Raw genomic sequence first — 19978 nt, forward strand, 5'->3', positions numbered from 1 at the left:
AAAATGGACTATCTGTCGAGAGGATATTAGTGGAGAGGTAATGCCCAGGTGCGCGCCAGCCATCATTCCAGTGTAAACCTGGCAGGGCCGCTGTTTCCAAGGTTGGGAATGGAGATAGGTAGGTACTTGAGATTGTGGAACCTTGAACCCATGCATATGCTACGTTACAAAATTGCTTGAGCATGCTTGACCATCCCCGGGCCTTGTAAATCAAAGAGTGTATAAGACACATATCTATGCTTGCTGGTTTTCCGCCGTGAAACCGCCCGCGCTCTATATATATTCATGCCGTAGAGGAGTGGCGGAAATACAGAATCTCAAGTTATGGGATCAGGTTCACTCCAAAAGTTCATTATCCAGCTTTTCATGGGTGGAGGGTTGTTCTTTTGAGATAGTACAATACTTTTAGACTATAAGGCTTTAATACACATGAAGAGATACTAGTGTTTGATTTCATGGCCATTGAGATGGGGTTTGAATATTCACTGGAAGTCTTGAGTGGGGCAGAAAAAAAAAACAAGACAAAAAAGAAAGGTCCCTGCCGGGGTCGAACCGGCGATCTTTCGGATCAAAACCGAACGGAGTAACCGCTGTCCCAAGGGACCGAAAGTGTGAAGTGTTGCGGCGATGGTACGAATCACAAAGGTTACAATATACAGGATGGCAATTCCTTCACAATACTTAGCGACGCAGTAATAGGAATGACATTAATGTCAATCTCAACAACTTCAATATGCCCAACAAGGCGAAAACGTGGGATGCTAAAGTTAGACTTGGGTGGTATTAGAAAAAAATCCAATCTACTTTGAATAATCGCGTATATCTTATTCACTGAAGATTGACAAATTGACCGTTCATTTGTCGCACTAACAAATTATTGCATATTGCTTTTTGATTCCTGATTTCATTCCATAATCCAATCGCCCAATCACCGCCGATAGCATGCCGGACCCTGTCTTGGCAACCTTAACTTTCGACCTTGAAGATCCCCCAGTTCTGCAGATTTTTTTTCTTCACATTGCGAGACCGTCTATGTACCTCAATCTCGAGCATGAGGCTGTCATTTCCGTGAATCAATCGGTGATCTTGTTTACCGTATTGTCGCAGCAATCGATTCCAAGGGATGGAGGGGCACGTACGACCCGAGAAGGACGTGGGTCCACCCCAGACAAACGACCCCGAGCTTCTTCACGAGATCAATTCAATATTCAAGGCCGAAGAAGAGAGGCTAGAGCAGACCTTGACTCGGAAGATTGATTTGCACATTCTTCCCTTTGTCGTGTTAATATACCTGTTCAGCTTTCTAGACCGAGGTACGTGTTGCGCACTGACAAGGGTGACTCAATTGCTGATAGCTGCAGTCAATATCGGAAATGCTCGCTTGTATGGTCTAGAAGAAGACTTGGGCCTAGTGGGCGACCAATACCAGGTTGCCGTATCCATTCTATTTGTGACTTATTGTGTATGTGGTTGTCACGTCCGCTGTCTGCCGAGGACAAGCTAACCCTCTTGCTAGTTCTTCGAAGTGCCCTCAAACCTAGTGATAAAAAAACTGAAGCCGTCACGTTATATCGCAACTATCGCTGTACTGTGGGGTATCATTGCCACTCTTACAGGTGTTGTCCAAAATTATGGCGGCCTCATTGCATGCCGAGTACTACTCGGAGTCGTGGAGGCGGGACTCTTCCCAGGATTTTTGACCTACCTCACCATCTTCTACAACAAGCGTGAGATCGCCCTACGAACGGGTTACTTATTTAGTAGTGCCGCCATCGCCGGCGCGTTTGGCGGTCTCCTCGCCTACGGGATCGGATTCATGGACGGTATCTGTGGGATGCGCGGATGGCGCTGGATCATGATTCTCGAGGGCATTCCGACCGTTCTACTCGGGATCGCGACCTGGTTCTTCTTAGCAGATGACCCGGATACGGCATACTATCTCAACAAAGAAGAGCGGGCGCTTGTTGTGCGTCTTCGCAGCCGTTATGTTGGTCAAACGGAATCGGCACAGAAGTTCCACTGGGCCGATGTGAAGGAGGGTGCGCTTGACTGGAAGATCTACGCATTTTGTATTGGTCAGTTTGGTGTTGATACCATGTTGTACGGGTACAGCACTTTCCTTCCTACTATCATCGAGGGGATGGGAGATTGGTCTGTTCCTCAGGTCCAGGCTCTGACGATTCCTTGTTACGGATTGGGTGCTATTGCCTACCTTTCTGTGGCTTGGTTGAGTGACAGAACGCAGCATCGTGCGTTATTCACCTGTCTTTTCAGCGCGATCTCCGTGGTCGGATATGGGATTCTCATCTCCGATTCCTCCTCCGGTGTTCATTATTTCGGTGCGCTGATGGTCGCACTGGGACTGTATGTGACTGTCGGATTACCGCTTGCCTGGCTCCCTACCAACCTGCCTCGATATGGTAAACGCACGTTTGCTACAGGTTTGCAGCTTACCTTTGGCAACATCAGTGGTGTCATGTCCCCATTCTTGTATAAGAATTCCGAGGGGCCGCGATTTGTCAGAGGCAATGCTGTCACGCTGGGCTTGGTAGGATTTGCTGGTGTTCTATATGGTGTGATGTGGTTCTGCCTTCGTCTCATCAATAAGCGTCGTGAACAGGGACTCGAGGATGACAAGATCACTGGCCTGACGGAGGAGGAAATCCAGGAACTTGGAGATCGGAACCCTCGGTTCCACTACAGCACCTGATGGAAATATAAACCCGAGGACAAGGCCGACAATAGAGTTTATCGCTTTCAACGCAATCAATGACTGAATATCGAATTGTGTACAGTTAGACCATAGATATGCGACTAGACTGAATTATCTTCACGCTTTCCTACGACCTCGGAAAGTAATCTACCCGATGACGAAAACGACAGGTCTAGATTCAACAATTTTCCAATAGTTCAAACTTGACTCTCGGAACTTGGCATTCCCGCTTCTTCGACGTCAACGTCCATGGTTTCTCGCTCGCTCTCGCTCTCGCTCCCGCTCTCGTAACCGTTCTCGCTCTCAACCCCACACGAACCCTTCGACTAGTCTAGTTATACCTCCCCCAAGCTTGCTTATTTACCTTTCATGAAGAGCTATGATCGAGCTTTTGCCCTCTTGGGCAAGATCGTCCTAAGATTTGAGCTCACGCTAACCACGTTCTGACTTGAAAAGTGTCCCTGCATTGTTAGCTCCGGGAGTTCGTGCCCCTCCAATCCACGACGATATCATTTTCCTTTTCTCCGGCCTTGCATGCAATATTGTCTCGATATGGAATGTCGATAGATGATCGCAAACAGAAGGCTATTGACCAAGGAACAAAATGCGACTTTTCATTCGAGCAGGTCAAAGCAAAGCGAAGGCCATGACATCAATAATTAAGATTGGTGTCCCAGAGAACCTATAAGTATCTCTCGTTTTCCTGCACATGAGAAGAAGAGAATTTTCAGGATCAGTCTTCAGTTTGTCAAGATTTAATACTTAATACCGCGTCCATAATGAAGGTCACCAATATCGCTCTGGCTAGTGCTGCCATCGGTCTTTCTACGGCCAGCCCAGTCACCAAGCGTGCAATCAGTGATGGTAAGCATCTCAAAAGATTGTTCATTAGAAATTTGGGAAAAAGTCTAACGTTACTCTCCTAATAGCTGATATCCTTAACTACGCGCTGACACTTGAGCATCTTGAGGCCTCCTTTTACCAGGAAGGTCTCATGAACTACACTCAAGCAGACTTTGTGAACGCTGGCTTCAAGGATCCCTTCTATGCCAATCTCAAGGAAGTTGCTTCCGATGAGCTGACCCACGAGAGCTTTCTGACCCAAGCCCTGTCTGGTAAGACGAGTTCTCAATGAAACCAAGGGAAAGAAAACATATTGACTCCTTCTCTAGCCGCCGGTGCATCCCCAGTCGCGCGTTGCAACTACTCGTTCCCATCAACCGATGTGAAGAGCTTCCTGGCCGTTGCCAGTGTCTTGGAAGGCACGCATACACTCTCTCAACATTTGCATAGACGAATACTAACAGCATTCTAGGCGTCGGAGTCAGTGCTTACCTCGGTGCCGCCAGCAGCATCATGAACGATACCTACCTCACTGCCGCAGGTAGCATCCTGACCGTCGAAGCACGACACAGCGCATACTTACGCGCTGCATTGGGCGAGAAGCCATTCGCCCAGCCCTTCGACACCCCCCTCGACTTCAACGAAGTTTACACACTTGCCGCGCCCTTCATCACTGCTTGCCCATCCAGCAATGGAAAGCTTCCAGTGATGGCATTTCCTTCTCTTACAATGAGCTCCATGAAGACGCTGATGGCCGGATCAACCGTCCAGCTTACAGCCGGAAGTGGTTTCAACACCTCCGATACCAGCAGCTTGTACGCTGCTTTCATCACCGTCACTGGCCCCGTTTGGGCTCCATTGAATTCCAGTGGTGATGGCATGTTCACTGTCACCATCCCTAATGGAGTTGCTGGACAGAGCTACGTTGTTCTTACTAAGGGAAACACCATGGCAACTGACGATAACATCGTTGCGGGCCCTGCTATCGTCGAGGTATCTTAAAAGAAATCGTTAATCACCCTGTACTTTATTGTTGTCGCAAAACTGACGTGCGAATCTCATTTGTTAGATTGGAATGGCTATGAGTGGTATGGGTATGTCTATGTCCTCACCATCGATGACTGGTGCGATGAGCAGCACTTCGGCTACAGCCCCGGCCTCTTCATCCCCAATGTACAATGCTGCAGTCCAGAGCATGTCTGGTAATATGTTTGGTGTCTTGAGTGCGGTCGTACTCGTTGCTGTTGCGGTTGTTTAATCGTGTGACTTAAGTTTGCAAGATTAGCTCGCAAGCCAGCGGACTGATTTTGGATGGAGGAGGGGATGTACCATGTGTTTTTATCTTTCTTGCAATAATTAATTTAGGATTTACTCCAGAATGGTGACCAACTTTTCTCACATCTTGGCTGGGTTGGCTTTTCTGTTCCAAGAATATACGCACTGAATAATCCTTGGCTTTGAACAATGCCCCCACCAGCTACGTCGTGTAAGACGTGTTGCGAGAGGGATTCGAAGGTAAAGAATGGCCCCCACACTCAACTGAGTTGCAGGTGTGACGATCGCCAGGGTCCAGACAGGAAAGGGGCGAGGTGCTGATCATCAGACCAATCAGGTGTCCCGAATGGGTACCCGTACCTTGCCCCAAAGACAAAAATTGCTCCACTTCATTTCTTCTCCCCCAGTCTTGATACTTTTGTTAGAATGCGCGCTTTCTTTCTGTTTCTTGGCTTGTAGCATGAGAGCCTCTTGGCGGACCAAGATCAAGATCGTCGAGCTTCGGCCGTAAGCTTCGGCCATAACCCTCGATGATATGATCATATTGATGATCAATGTCGAATAAAGAAGCACAGTTTTGAAGCTATAGTGCGCTAGCATAGGATCAAACAGCTTTCCGAAGACAATTAATATAGGGTTGAGACTACTACCTACAGCCAGGGTGGTACCGTTGTCCCTTTTGAGGTTTGCCTGCGATCTGCAGTCGAGTCATCCACTTTAGTTGTAACGCCTACTCCATATTTGAGCTGAATTTGGACCCCTAATGAGTGGAGTATACAGATCCCCCGAACAGAGTATTTGCCTTTCCATTTACTCCCCCAGGAATGATCTGCTGTTAGTTCTTTACCGAAATGTAGATCGGTATACTCTTAGGAAGGTGCAAACCTAGCGCCTTGATCCATTGCTGACAGATTCCACCACAGCTCAATGTTTTCCAAAGATATCAGAGTTTATTGATGTCATAGTAGCATTGAAGGAGTGTAAGATTCTTGGCAACAAATCCCTGAGACTCGGAGGCGATTAGAAGAAGTATAAAAGACCTTTGAACCGCAACATCAACATGAAAGCATCCAGATCAAGATAAACCGCAGCCCACAAACAAATCCTTCAATCCACCAGAACTCTCAATCTCTACAACTCAACCATGCCTTCTCTCCGCAACACTCTTCTCTGCCTGATGGCCAGCTCTGCAACCGTTTACGCTGAGCATCTGAAGGTCGTCTGGTCCTCCGGCGACTTCTCAACCATCTCCGGACCCTCCGGCGGAAACGAGAACGGCCATTACTCTGGCTTCGCTATCATCAACGACGCGGGCGAAGCTATCTACGACCAGGGCTTCCCTGATGACCACTCGCCTTGCTACAACACGGGTGATGGTCGTGAGTTTACTATCGAGGGTGACTGTTGGAGTACCCCTCGCAAGTTCAAGTGCAAGTCTGACTTCGGTGGTCACCCTGATACCTGTGAGGTCAAGGATGGCGATGGAAACAGTCTTGGCACTGGACAGGGAGAGACGGATACTGATTTTATTGGTATTGCTATTGGTCAGGATGCTAGCTGTGTGGTGGAGTTTGATTCTGATAGCGATGGCTGCCCTGTTGATGATGGTAACGGGCCTCTTCATGTTACCTCTGGATAAATGTATTTACGGAATCGATCCCAGGGGTATGGCTATAGATGTTGAAGTTGGGCTTTGTATCCAGATATTGCGCAAGTTGGTCCTCTGATTTGACTCGTCTTTTTTTGTTTATGTTCCAGGTTGTATGATGGAAGAATAAATGAATGTGCTTAAAAGTGGATTTTTTGTAGCAGACTCACGACCGTATACGGTGCAGGGATCAAATAGGCTGCTCTGCTTCCATCTTCTCGGAGTCTAAGAGTTGGGCAACATGATCATGTCCATTCTCAATGGCCCACGAAAGCGGAGTACGGCCAGCATAGTCCTTGGATTCTTTATTGACCTTCCCAGTGTCCAGAAGTAGTCTGACCATGTCATCATGGCCATTCTCGGCAGCGAATGATAGCGGAGTGCGACCACCCAAGTCCTTGGACTCTATATCCACTTGCTTAGTACTCAATAGTAGTATGACCACAGATTCATATCCATTCCCAGCAGCCCGTGAAAGCAGAGTACGACCAACCGAGTCCTGTGACTCTATATCGGCTTTTCCGGCGTCTAGAAATAGTCGGACTATAGCGTCATATCCATATGTAGCAGCCCATGCAAGTAGGGTACGGCAATTAGAATCCTTAAACTCGACGTTCGCGTTTCCCTTGAGAAGTAGTCTGACCACAGCATCTTGTCCGTTTCTAATGGCCCAAAAAAGCGGTGTTTGGCCAAATCTAGAGCCCTTGGTCTCTATATCTGCATTTTTCGAGTCCACTTCAATGGTCTATGCTTCTTAAGGCGCGACCAAGGCATAATTGTGCTCGTGGGTACGGTTTTTTCTGTTTTGCGATCGAGAGATATAGGGTCGAGAAATTCCTATCTTCAGATTCACCAAGAAAAGCGAAGGTTGCCTGACGTGGCACTCGGCGCTTGCTTACTGTATGCATGGAAGTAGAGTGGCTTTTCTGAGGGCTTTTGATTCGTCACTGTTGATTGTAACTAAATTAGCCTCTTACTTCCGGATTACTAATCACACAAGCGAAATGTCGTCTTTGTTTTGCGAGTCTTTATCATGTTCTACAAAGCTATTTATAACGCAGGGACAAAATTGGGAGTCAATATAGATTTTACTTTGCTTCAAGTTACTAGAAGATGCTACAATAGTTGCTGCTTGATTATCAATTGATGAGGGAATGCTCATGGAATTCCCAAATGCCTAGGCGGATGAACAAAAGGAAATAGATATCGCTATGTTATATAAAAACGACTAGGCGCCTGATTCCAAAGCCACCCATATAAACGTGAATATTGCCCATGAAGATCGTATTTTATAACGACCTACCATGCCAATTTTAGCATTGAAAATCATTGAACCGATGTGTTTCTAGCCATGTAGAAAATATCCCAAACAAGTGAAGCTTCTCACGGGTCCCTGACGTAATCCGTCGATCCCTCGGATCATTACTTCTTCCATCAATTACCCCAGCTCCCTTGACAGTGACTGTCACATCTGACAAATCGTCTAAGTCAATATGTCAATATGCCCCCGTTGAGACCGCATCGGAAATCTCGGAATGGGTGTGACCGATGCCGCGAAAGGCGGGTCAAATGTGACGAAAAGGGCCCACCCTGCTCCAATTGCACCAACCGCCAGCTAAACTGCACATACCTGAAAGTTGAAGCAGCGCGATGCCGGACGGCCACCAATGCGCGACCAGCAAAATATCAAGCTGCTCCACTCAGCGAGAGTCCCGACGCGCGATTCACGCGATCGCGCAACGGCGTCGGATCGCCCGTGTCGGATCTATCCACTCCACATGAAATCGACAACTTAGAATTAATGCATAAATTCTCTACTGATACGTACAAAAGTCTATGTGTGAGCGACTCTGAGAATTCCACCTGGCAAATCACCATCCCTCGCTTGGCGCTCAAACATCACTACTTGCTGGATGGCATTATGGCCTTGGCTTCCATGCATCTAGCTACAACTGCCGAGCCTGCTGAGGCTCTCATTTACCAGGATAGAGGCCTTCAATATTATAACCGCAGTCTCAGTCCATTTCGACACGCAATTGACAACATCACACCACAGAATTGCGATGCCGTGTTTGCGCATTCCATCGTTATGATCGCGATAAGCATCGCCTCGCCCCGTCTCACTGCCACAAAAGACGAAAGCTCAAGCATCACAGAGAATATCGTTGTTTTGTTCGAGTTGTTACAGGGCGTTAAGAAAATCCTCCAAGCTAGCAAGCCATGGGTTAAGCTGGAGCTGTTTACCCAAGGTGAATTCTGGAAAAAGACTACTACTGAGCTCAACGCCGACGAAGATGCCGCCCTTGCACATGTTGCTTCATTGAATGATCTTGTTATGACGGGAGTATATGCAAAACAGCATGATATTTGCAAGGATGTGTTAGCTCACCTACGCCACTGTTTCGCAAAATTTGCCCTTTCGCCAGACCCAGCACCTGTCATGGCCTGGCTTGCAGCGGTAAACAAAGATTTCGTGGATAATGTAAGATGTCGGCAGCCATTTTCACTGCTAATACTCATGTATTGGGGTGTCCTACTTGTGAAACTGGATGGAAAACGGTGGTGGGCTCGAAACGCAGGAAAAGCATTGGTCTCTGAGCTACTGGAGGCTTTACAAGATGGTGACCCTCGGTGGGAGAGTGCACTTTCATGGGTTCAACAACAGATTCCTTTATGAACCTTGTTTATAAAAATAATTTCTAATTTCATCAGAGTTTCTTTCACCCGTGGGCTGCAGCTAAGATCAAACCTTACCAAAGAACTTCAAACTCGAGATCTGCCGAACCAATGGGATGTGCCTCGGGTCACAGCCACGTTTTTTCCAAGGGTCATAAGAGATCCAAAATAGACTTGATGTCTATCGCACTAAGTTAAATCGACTTACCAAGCACGAAAATTTGATATCCGGCCGCATGAGACACATAGGCTAGACTTGAGACTGGCCATGCTCAATAGCATCCTGACCTTGTTCGCAATATCACAAGATTTGCGCCAAGATGGACTTCTCATTACCTCTTCCAGATTATCCACTGGGGTTGATCGAAACCGGTGGCGCTATGATCACACAATCAGTCTTGATACTGGCATTTGGCATACACTACTTCATCACAGCCCCTAATACAAGATACCGAAAAGTTCTCCTCCTCCCAATCGGCACCCTGATTCAAAATTCCATAATAGTCTACACAATCCATATCATCGCCTTATCCCTACTCGGCTGGTGCCTCGGGTCCAAACCACTGGAAGTCTCATTTTCCGAGATAATACCGACCTCCCGACTTCCGACCGGCTTCTCAACGAGTTAATCGGCGCCATAATTATTTTCGAGATCCTTTTCTACACAGGGCACCGCTTCATGCACCATCCCCGCTTCTACAAACTAGTCCACGAACGGCACCATCGTTTTGAGCAGGCAAGTTCCGAATAAGTTCCATTTGCGATGTTCTATGCTCATCCCATCGAGGCGCTTTATACGTATAGCGCTGTTGTGACTGCTGCCGCTGTGCAGCATAGTCATATTCTTAGTTCTTGGTTATCGGGGGCGGTCATTACTTCGTCGATGATGTATATGTATACTGGGGAGGATATTGCTGGTATTATGTCGCGCGACAGTCATCGTGTTCATCAGAAATTTAATTTTGGGGCTGTTGGGATATTGGACTGGATTTCTGGGACTTTGTGTGCTTCCAGGGGGATTGCTGGCTTATTCCAAAATTGGGCTTAGAAAATAGATTCTTGATATGGTGGATATTCTGTTGATTGATGACTCTCATGTATAACGTTGATACAAGCCCTGGGTGTTCAGATAATCTACTACGCTTGTTTACCGGTGAGCCAAATAGAATGTATAAAACCTTGAAATTTGACTTTTTGATATTCCGAGAGAAACGACGAATGTTACTTAAGATCTGAATATTTAGAACTTTCGATCCTTCACAGTTGCGATTCGTCATGTGGACTTGTACGACGATAGATCTCCCAGGGCGCGTCTTGGCGGGGATGAGGAGCTTCCCCCTTGAGTGAAACTTGTTGATCCACAACGCCTGTCGCGTGAGCACATGAACTCCGTGCTGAGCTATGAGATCATGATTTTGAAGCGACACTTACTGAAGATCATTATCGCTTTCGTTGCAATTTATCTAGCCGTGACGGTTTACAACAATGTATTTGTCGCCCCGCTAATTCAAGACCGTGGACCACAAATCGAAGTCCCCAGAGCCGCGACGCCCCACAGCGCGAGCTGGAAATCATGGTTCCATCCTCTCCAAGCCCGGCCGAATGAGACCGGAGCATCAAGTGAGGAATGGCATCTGTTCCAGCACCTGGGAGGAAACGGTCCCTGGATTGAGAAATCAGGATCTAATGATGAGTTGTCTAACCTTGCACCTCCCGAGGGGTGTTCGATTGACCAAGTACATATGGTAAGTCTCTATCAAAGTGTTTGAGTCCTATTATTAATGATATCCAGATATCACGACATGGAGAGAGGTACCCGACACCATCTGCAGGTAACCGTATGTCAATCTGGAATTTTGATTTCCGGGCGCCAAAGCTCATACATTTTCATGCCAGATCATCTACAGCTCCTCGAGCGCATAAGAGCACTTGAAGCACCTCTGAATGGCTCGCTGTCTTTCCTCAACAACTGGACCTACTTCACTGATGATCCCTCGAGGGACTTTGGTCAACTCACCAGCACCGGGCCGTATGCTGGTACCCTCGGTGCATTCACCACGGGGGTCAGATTCCGCACCCGATACGGCAATCTATTACCCAAGGGCTCAACGACCCGTTTCTGGGCTAGTGACTCCCAGCGGGTCATAGATACAGCCCGGTATTTTGCCTCTGGGCTGTTCGGTCTCGACTGGGAAAGCCGCAGAACTGCAGAACTACTTATCATTCCAGAGACGTTTGAGCGAGGCGCAGATACCCTGACGCCGGGCGAGACGTGCCGTAATTATGCCGAGGACAAGTCGCGTGGCCATGATCTAGGTGCTAAGCAGTTGGCTCTATTCCAGAATTGGTATATTCCTAGTATCGCTCATCGCCTGCTGCTAACTAACCCTGCGTTGGGTACGCTGGCCAATATGGAAGTTTACGGCATGCAGGAGATGTGTGGATCTGAGACCATGGTTCGTGGGTCGAGTCCGTGGTGTGATGTGTTTACGAGAGAAGACTGGGATCACTTTGAATATGCTCGTGACTTGTTGCACTATTACCGCGCTGGACCAGGAAATGCATATGCTCAGGCGATGGGATGGCTCTGGTTGAATGCCACGTCCACCTTGTTGCAGACTGGGATCGAAGCAGGAACATTGTTTTTGAGCTTGTAAGTGCAACTGCTGCGATGCTCTCCTGAAATTTTCCCTCCAGCTAACCAGTTCTAGTGCGCATGATGGAGATATTGTTCCCATTCTTACGGCTTTGGGCATTTTGTCTAACCCTGGGGAGACCCCTCTTCCGCCCAACTATTTCACGGCCGATAGACTCTGGCGCACTTCGTCCGTTCTGCCTATGGGTGCACGTATGATTGTGGAGCGATTAACTTGTTCGGACAAGAATGACGAATTTATCAGGATCAATATCAATGATCGGATAATGCCATTGCCATTTTGCAGGTCGGGCCCGGGAGCCTCTTGCCTGCTGGAACATTTTATCAAATATGTAGATTCTCAGAGAGATTCTTTTGGAGATTATGGACTTGCGTGTGGCTTAGAAGATCATGCGGAGAAAATCACATTCCTTCGTCAGGGTTGAAAGCATAGTTCACGGATATGGTCCATGCCTTCAAAAGCTGATACTCCAAGATTATTCTCTGTTACTTTGTCATCAGATAGTTGAAATTATCTCAAAATCTACAAACTATAACCCAAGATTGGCCTAGAAAATTAGAAGACGAGGTAGATCGAGCATTGATCCCAGTGATGCTGATGGTCATGTGACCCGTATCCCAGCGAACCACTGTTTACCAAAAGTTTGCCGTTTTTCGTTGCTCGACTCGAGCTTTGCCCCATCCCAGGCGGGACCATTCAATCACCCATTTACGCCTCATTTCACCTCCTTCAACCACTCTTACAGCTCCATACTGCAGGATACACCTGCGGAGTACCTTTCGCAATGGAGTACCATGCCGTCCCTCCCGAGGAGCGCGCCAGAGATGAGCAGGGCAACCTTTTGCCCTGGGGTTACGTTTACAAAGAGTGAGTTGAGAACCATACCGTTTGGTCATATATCCCTTGTTTCACATAAACTAACAACCTCAGTGAATCCCGCAATCCCCGACGACCACCAGAGGAATCAGGACCCTTCGGCAAGAGGAGAAACGCACGATATGAGCATGCTCGATCCCGAACACGAACAGGCACCCCAGCCAAGCGCGAGAACCCCAATGTCGCCGAATTTGGCCGCTTATTCGCCCAGCAAGTCGACGAAGAGAAAATCAGCGGCCTCCCCAAGTCAAACTCATCCTCCAGCCTCGACAACCCACGCAAGCAAACAGAAAAGGTCGCGACCGAATGCTTCTTGTACGGGTACAAGGCCAAGGACAGCGAGTGGAAGGTTATTGATAAGTACGAGCGCATCTCACAAGGCATGATCTGTGAAGATTACCCACGAAGCGACCCGAACTCTACATCTCAGTATGCACAGCTGCTGAGCGGCGGCGACGTCGTCATCCGCGCGAACCTGTCTGCCGATGCGAACCGAAAGTCTAAGCGCTATGCTGGTGGTTTCCACTGGATTAAGGTCACATTCGACTCGGCCCAGGCTGCGGATCGCGCATGCTTCTACTCACCGCAGGAGGTCGATGGCCACTTGGTTTTCTGTGAGCTGTACCACGGCCACGGCCCTGCAGAGGATTCCGCTATTCCCGCAGACTCAAAGGATGAATCATTGCGCACTCGTGCGCCACGTACCCTGACCTCCACACAATCAGCCTCTTTCCTGTCCAGCAAGGACCAAGACCGCCTCACCCTGCCGCGGTCTTTCGCCATGAACAATCTCTCCAGTGTTATGGATGCCCCCGAACCAGAAGAGGGATCGTCCTTTGACTCGTCAACTGCGACATTCACTACGGGCACTGCCACTGGAACAACCGTTACTGCAACCGGCATCTCCACAGGCCTTGAGCGCTCTTCATCGTTGCACCAGCGCAACGTTCCTCCTACTCCCGTAGAGCCAAAGCCGGAATCCGAATACATGACACACATCCCTACCGTCCGACGCACAAAACTCCGCCCTCTCGCCGAGGCCCTACCCCCTCAACCCACCGTGACCGAGCGCGTGCTACGATCCATCCCTATTCTGAGTTGGTTCACTGGTGATATTGTGGGTGATGGACCGCAGTTCCGCGAGGACGGTGCTTTCGACTACGATAAGTCGAACTCCTACTGGCGATTCTGGTACATGGTGGACAAGGTTCTCGGAACAGATATCTGTGGACTGAAGGAGGAGTCTTGAGAAGACTGCCACATTGACCTCCAGTCAAAATCTCTCTAGGCTGTATTGGGGAGACTACCATCCTTGTCCCAGGTATAACTAGAGCCGGGAATGAGCACCCACCAGCGAAGTACAGCAGATCAACTACCTGCTTTTGCAGGGCGCTGCTGGAGCGGGAACTCAAAGTGCATTCACAGGCGTCGTGGTTGGATTTATTTTTGGTGTACGATAGTTCTTGGGTATTTGACGTAGACATTATGAACCGTCCTACAAGGACTCTTTTCACGCTTCAAATTTTCCAGCTATACCTACAACCCTCCAAATATCTACGTATTCATGAATCTAACAAAAGCCCATAAATCCTAAGGTTGTGGATTTCCGCACCGATAGAAAGAAGTCGATACCGATCCACTCAATCCCGGAGAAAAAAAAAGCTCAACAGGAGACACAGAATAGAGCCAGACAGGCTTAACCCCGCTCGCATAAAGAACATCGAGGGAAAAACAAATGAAACAATGCAAACAACCGAATAGAACGGGATGAAACCATTTCATTGATCATATTGATTGATCATAGACCAAAAATTTTTGCAACGTTACTCTATTTATTCGGCCTTGCTCTCGAAGTTCTCGCCCTCAACAAGCTCGGGGATATCATCCTCGTCGTCGTTCTTGTCACCACCCTGAGCCTTCTGCATGTTCTGGTAGCTCTCAGCGAGCTTGCGGAGGGAGGCAAGGGAGTCGGGACCCAGCTGGTTCAGGATACCGGGGACGAGCTCGGTGAGCTCCTTCTCCTCGCCGTTACCGTAGAGAGCGAAGGTGTTGGAGGGGACGGAAGCGTGGACTGATCGCGTGAGAAGAATCTGTTAGTCGTTTGCACGGGTATGCGCGGGAAGTGGTAGGCTTACCGCGGGGGTTGGCGAAGTGGATGACGTTGCCGTCCTCCTTGAACATGTTGACCTCCTCAATTCCCTGGATGGGCTGGACGTTCATCTTCTTAAGGGTAGCCTGGAGCTTCTTGTCATCGGCACCGGAGTTGCGGGTGACCTTCTTGACCTTGCGGCGGGGGGTACCCTTGCCACTGCGGGGAAAACATTGTTAGTTGGACTGTGTTGGAATTGCGATTGTGGGTGGTTTGGAGGTATATGTGATGCGGGTTGGTGGTGATCGGTCGGCATGGATTCGGTGCAGGTTCGTTATCCCGTTGAAAATCACATAGTCGCGTAGTCCCCATCAAAACATCAAGTCTCGAGACAAAGCGGGTGTTGAGAATAGTGTAGTCGGGTTCAAAGTGTGGCAACTGATTCGAATGTTTGTCGCACCGAATCCATGCAGCGAAACGAAAGACTCGGAATGGAGGGGTCGGGAAGAGTTCTGGATTTAGAGATTATACGTACCCTGTCAAGTCAACAACGTCAGCAACTCGGGTCCAAAGCGATTGTAGGGAGTTTGAAGGAGCCATGGCACTCGGCTGACATTTTTACAAGTCGAGTTGCACGAGAGAGCAAGAGCTGGCGGCGCATATCGTCCAATGTGAATTGCCCACCAGCTCTTAGCTTCATCCCAACTTCGACTCATAACATGCCAACCGACTTTCCAGCAATCCACGAGATAATTTCACATACCGGTGCGAGCGCTCGCCTGCATTCTAGCCAACTTTGCTGTGTCCATCTTGATGGTTGTGAGGGGGTGTCTTCTACAGCGTCGGGTTAGCCGATGATCACCGACGAGCAGCGGGAAATGGCGACTAAGCGAACGTCCCGGGTGGAAAAGACGACGCAAAATTGAAATCCGGCAGAAATTCCGACGGGAATCAGGGGTATTTGGTGTGCTTACCGGGATAGAAGGTGAGTGGTGAAGGTGTGTAATCGGATTCGAGTTCGAGAGGGAAAGATGATGATGCACTATGGAGAGTTTTGTGTGGGGTGTTACAAAAACGGAAGATTCGCTAATGCGATACGAGCAAACTCCGCGATAATTCTACGCGCCTACTGAAGAGATTTGGTTCCTCCTAATTCCATTATAATTTCGCTATATACGTTGCATCTAAGTGATGTTCTTTAGTATTCTCGTCTGCAGTGGAATTGATTGTGGGCGAACACAAAACTGAAGCTCGGCTAAACCCTAAGAGTGATGTTCCCCCACCGCCCTGGGGAGAGCTTCAACGTCAATGTCACGGCAATGCAAATCCTAGAATGTCTTGGTCATCATAATTGGTATTTGACTATAAGGAGCTCGCAACTTCTACAGGAACAATTGCCGAATATTAGGAACAAAGACACCTTTGCATATGCCCGGGGAATATGGCCTGCGTCTGATAAAAAAGTACATTGTATACAGGCACATGATGAGCAAGGCGATTCGGTAGGGTGCTATATGGAAGCTTGAGAAATAAAATTTCAAACAGAGACATGATATTAGAGCTATAGAAGGATGAAAGTTAATATAAAAGCCCCGAGGTCAGTGTTTCATCGGTGTTCTGGAGATTCCAACCAAGCTCTGGAGGTTGGTTAAAGCTTCTGGGGGCTATTGCAATAGTTCAGACCGGAAAAGCACTATTAAGCACCACCTGTCGAGCCAATGTATATTGTATATCTCAAGGCAGTGAAAATACAAGAAATGGAAGAAGTGAAGGACTGAGGTCTTCGAATGGCCCAGAAACAGTTGAATCAAGCATGTTTACAAGCGGGGCAAGCTAATCAATGCTCAACAATGTATTTTCAACTCCCGATCAATTCAAATTAATTGCTATTTCCACGCGCGGTTTCCAATGATACAGCAGTCTAGTGATAAGATTCACTTCGGAATGGCCCGTTTCTTATCCCACATATTAAAGTACTTCTGCCACTTGTGTTTCTCTTGAAACCCAAGCAACCGTTTAATCTTCGCATTCGTCAACGGCGCCTCAAACTCCTCCAACTCCCGCGTGACAGGTGTATCAGGATATAGCTTCTGCAACAGCTCCTTAGTAGGTTTCAGAGTCGTAATCGTGTCATTTGTCGCATTGAAAACCTGGAACCCCAACCCATCCTTCTGCAAAGCAGCCTCACACATTCCACCCAGATCCCGCGAATCAACATACGCCCACCCATGCACTTTCCACAACTCCGGCTCATGGACATAACTGTAAAAGATATCCGCATTGTACTCTTCCGGCCCGATAACATGTCCAATACGGAGAACATAGATGTCAGCATTAAAGCGGGCTGCAAAGCCACGGGCTACACGCTCGTTGCATAGTTTCCCAATGGCGTATGTGTCCGTCGGACAGACATCTTGATCTTCCTCGACGGGGAAGGATTTGTAGTTTACATCGCCTTGAGCAAATGCCACCCCGTACACGGTAGTGCTGCTTGCGATGACAAGCTTCCGGACCCCGAGCTTGCAGGCTGCTTCACAGATATTGTATGTACCCAGCGTATTGGAGCGGAAGGTCTCATTATCCGGCACGATCATGTTGCGTGGGTACCCGGCCATATGGATTACGGCATCAGGTGGAGGAGGCAGGCCTTTGGGGAACGGCTCGGTCAGTGCCCATTGTCCGGAGAGTGCGTTGAAAACCTGGCCGCTGTCGGCGAGATCGGTCTTCAGGGTGTGCACGCCTGGGCGGGACATTGGGGCCAGATCTAGATTCAGGATCTGATGTCCGTTTTTGAGGAGTTCGGTGATGATCGATTGGCCAGCCTTGCCGGAGCCGCCGGTCACGACGATGCGACCTCTCTTCGCGAGAGTAGCCCTGAACATCTAATGGAAGCTGAAAATGGGAATGGAGGCTCTCTTTGCCTGGAAGTCTAGGATGATGCAGGTTTTCAGAGGAAGAGGCGAGAGTAGAAAGGTGTATCATGACTGCTATCGAGATCATCATGATGACATTTGCCTCCTGGAGTTGTCGACGATGGTGTAAAAAATCCCAAACGGCCAGTCATATAGAAATAAAATGGGACGGATGGAATGGCGTTCTTAAGATATGATTAGGTATCTTGTTCAAAGACGTGCGGTATTGGTATATCAACGAGGCCAACAATGGAAGTTGGTGTAGATTGAAACCACAGGCTGCTTTGTGGTTGAAGGAATCTATCCCCGAGTCATTCTCTGACGTACCGTACCGTAGAACTGTCTACTTGACTAAGGCTTATCCCATATGTATATTGATCTGAACTGTTGCATTCCGAGTGATCGCATTTCTGATCGATTCATTGACGGTAAATGACAATAGCGTACGTAATATGGCAATGGCAGCATATAGCACCTTGAACGTGAAATTTCACATTTCACGACCAGGCAATCTTAGCCCAGGATAAGATAGCTTTAGATCTCGAACTTAGCCGCACTTGGAAATCTGCGCCTCAGTCCAGTCCCAAAGCTTCTCAGGGATATCCGGACTTTGAACAAAAGCAGTACCCGCGCAGCGATTTCCAACAGGAATGTAATATGCGCCGTTAACCAAGTTCTCTTTAGCAGTAGTAGCAGCCCACAAGGAGTTGAAAGCACCAGTGGGAGTACTCCTAAAGAAAAGACCCACAACCATCCCTACAGCATGCTTCACAGATGAGCCAAGAGCCTTAGTATGCCCATATAACTCACTGTTGACAGCACCGGGATGCACAGCAACCGACATAATCTCCGGATACCTTCTCGCAAGTTCCTTTGCAAAGAAGATATTCGCAGCTTTAGACGCACCATATCGGTACCATGTACTGCCCGCCAAAAGTGATTCGGTAGAAGTAATCCCTTCAAATGAGGTCGGGCTAAGCACATGTGCGACAGACGCCAAGCTCAGAACGCGAACATCAGGCGTGACGCCTTGAGCGCGATCCCGCGCAACAGTCTCCTGCAGCGTAGGAAGAAGTAGCTTCGTGAGCAAAAAATGACCCACATGGTTCGTACCTAGTTGCACCTCGAATCCCTCTTCTGTTCTCGTCGCCGGGTTGCCCATTGTGCCTGCATTGAGAATGAGGATGTCTAGCCGGTCGCTGTCGGCCTGGAACTGGGCCGCGGCCGTGCGGATAGATTTAAAGGAACATAGGTCTAGTGGGAGGTAACGAATATCGGCTGGGGAGGAAAGTTCTTTCTGGATGGATTCGATCGCTACGCGGGCTTTGCTTTCTGTGCGCGCGGCGAGATAGATTCGGGCTGGGTTGTGCTTGGAGAGCTGGCGGATGGTTTCTTTGCCGATTCCCGCATTTCCTGGAGGCGCGAGACGCGTGTTAGCTTGGTTGGTTGGGTTGGAAATTGGGCGGAGCTTGTTTACCTCCTGTGAGCAAGATCACCTTGCCTTCTAAGCTAGGGATGTCGCGATCGGGGTTGAAGGAGGGACCGAGGAGGCCGAAGGTGGCCTCGTTGAGTGTCGGGCCGACGCTTGAGAGAGAGTCCAGGGGGTGCCACAAGCCGTAGCTTAGGAACCCGCTGGCGGCAAACATGTCGCGAATGTCCATTTTGTGAGTGAATATAAGTTAATATAATTTGGAGATTATTTACAGGTTGAATTCCTTGTCACTGCAAGCCTACTTGAGCTTCCCGGATAACAAGCTAAGGGGTTTTATCGACATTATGCCCGATAGCTTCTAAGAAGGCTATTTTGTGATGGAAATATGCAAATGAGGGTGACCAGGATTACTTTTCCTTCCCTTCTTATTTCGCCTGTCTCATGAGCCTCTGAAGACATCGATTCGTGTAAAAACCGCGTTTGAACAACTATGTAAGCAATTCAAGGAGATGATTTATACTTTGCCGCGGGAACCTTCATATAGGGAATAGTGGAGCATGTTTTTGTGTTCCAAGGGTATCTCGTCAGGTAATGTGTAGCGGGACAGGCTCCACCACATTTATGTAGACGCCGACCTCTTCCCTTTAGTAACGTAAATTCTTCGATTTGATCACCAACAAGGGCCCACAATAATGGACGACGAGGTGTTATACCCCCTTGTCTGCATATAATTTATTCCGCATTATGCAACAGAGACCCTTCTCCATGCATCTTGTATTCTTATCTGATTCAAGTCAATAGATCCTTACTCATATCATCGTCACGGCCTACAGAAGAAGCTTTTTTTCACCGCACTA

General features: G+C 48.4%; 8 protein-coding genes across 8 annotated transcripts; 5 read left to right on the top strand and 3 right to left on the bottom strand.

The window, feature by feature from the left end:
- Positions 1-1123: 1123 nt before the first annotated feature.
- N7484_001132 (putative MFS transporter) lies at positions 1124-2710 on the top strand (the record flags this gene model as incomplete). Its single annotated transcript, XM_057111552.1, has 3 exons — positions 1124-1313; positions 1362-1462; positions 1517-2710. The coding sequence occupies 3 exons, from the start codon at positions 1124-1126 to the stop codon at positions 2708-2710; spliced, it is 1485 nt and encodes a 494-aa protein (XP_056976289.1).
- Positions 2711-3492: 782 nt separating this feature from the next.
- On the top strand, positions 3493-4814 carry N7484_001133 (ferritin-like domain-containing protein; the record flags this gene model as incomplete). Its single annotated transcript, XM_057111553.1, has 5 exons — positions 3493-3577; positions 3643-3828; positions 3886-3963; positions 4029-4549; positions 4626-4814. 5 exons carry the CDS (start codon positions 3493-3495, stop codon positions 4812-4814), a joined length of 1059 nt encoding a protein of 352 aa, XP_056976290.1.
- Positions 4815-5975: 1161 nt separating this feature from the next.
- N7484_001134 (uncharacterized protein) lies at positions 5976-6470 on the top strand (the record flags this gene model as incomplete). Its single annotated transcript, XM_057111554.1, has 1 exon — positions 5976-6470. One exon carries the CDS (start codon positions 5976-5978, stop codon positions 6468-6470), a length of 495 nt encoding a protein of 164 aa, XP_056976291.1.
- Positions 6471-7980: 1510 nt separating this feature from the next.
- Positions 7981-9156, top strand: N7484_001135 (Zn(II)2Cys6 transcription factor domain-containing protein; the record flags this gene model as incomplete). The annotated part of the gene is made up of 1 exon (XM_057111555.1): positions 7981-9156. The coding sequence occupies one exon, from the start codon at positions 7981-7983 to the stop codon at positions 9154-9156; it is 1176 nt and encodes a 391-aa protein (XP_056976292.1).
- A 1381-nt stretch (positions 9157-10537) lies between these two features.
- N7484_001136 (uncharacterized protein) lies at positions 10538-13937 on the top strand (the record flags this gene model as incomplete). Its single annotated transcript, XM_057111556.1, has 6 exons — positions 10538-10900; positions 10948-10993; positions 11052-11808; positions 11867-12184; positions 12434-12679; positions 12743-13937. 6 exons carry the CDS (start codon positions 10538-10540, stop codon positions 13935-13937), a joined length of 2925 nt encoding a protein of 974 aa, XP_056976293.1.
- A 583-nt stretch (positions 13938-14520) lies between these two features.
- On the bottom strand, positions 14521-15377 carry N7484_001137 (nascent polypeptide-associated complex subunit family protein; the record flags this gene model as incomplete). The annotated part of the gene is made up of 3 exons (XM_057111557.1): positions 14521-14759; positions 14824-14996; positions 15313-15377. The coding sequence occupies 3 exons, from the start codon at positions 15375-15377 to the stop codon at positions 14521-14523; spliced, it is 477 nt and encodes a 158-aa protein (XP_056976294.1).
- A 1334-nt stretch (positions 15378-16711) lies between these two features.
- On the bottom strand, positions 16712-17659 carry N7484_001138 (NAD-dependent epimerase/dehydratase family protein; the record flags this gene model as incomplete). The annotated part of the gene is made up of 1 exon (XM_057111558.1): positions 16712-17659. The coding sequence occupies one exon, from the start codon at positions 17657-17659 to the stop codon at positions 16712-16714; it is 948 nt and encodes a 315-aa protein (XP_056976295.1).
- A 577-nt stretch (positions 17660-18236) lies between these two features.
- Positions 18237-19350, bottom strand: N7484_001139 (putative short-chain dehydrogenase/reductase family protein; the record flags this gene model as incomplete). Its single annotated transcript, XM_057111559.1, has 2 exons — positions 18237-19102; positions 19167-19350. 2 exons carry the CDS (start codon positions 19348-19350, stop codon positions 18237-18239), a joined length of 1050 nt encoding a protein of 349 aa, XP_056976296.1.
- Between the last annotated feature and the right edge of the window lie 628 nt (positions 19351-19978).

The sequence above is a fragment of the Penicillium longicatenatum genome (assembly GCF_028827895.1).
Source record: "Penicillium longicatenatum strain IBT 33135 chromosome Unknown contig_1_segment0_segment0, whole genome shotgun sequence".
Taxonomy (NCBI): Eukaryota; Fungi; Ascomycota; class Eurotiomycetes; order Eurotiales; family Aspergillaceae; genus Penicillium; species Penicillium longicatenatum.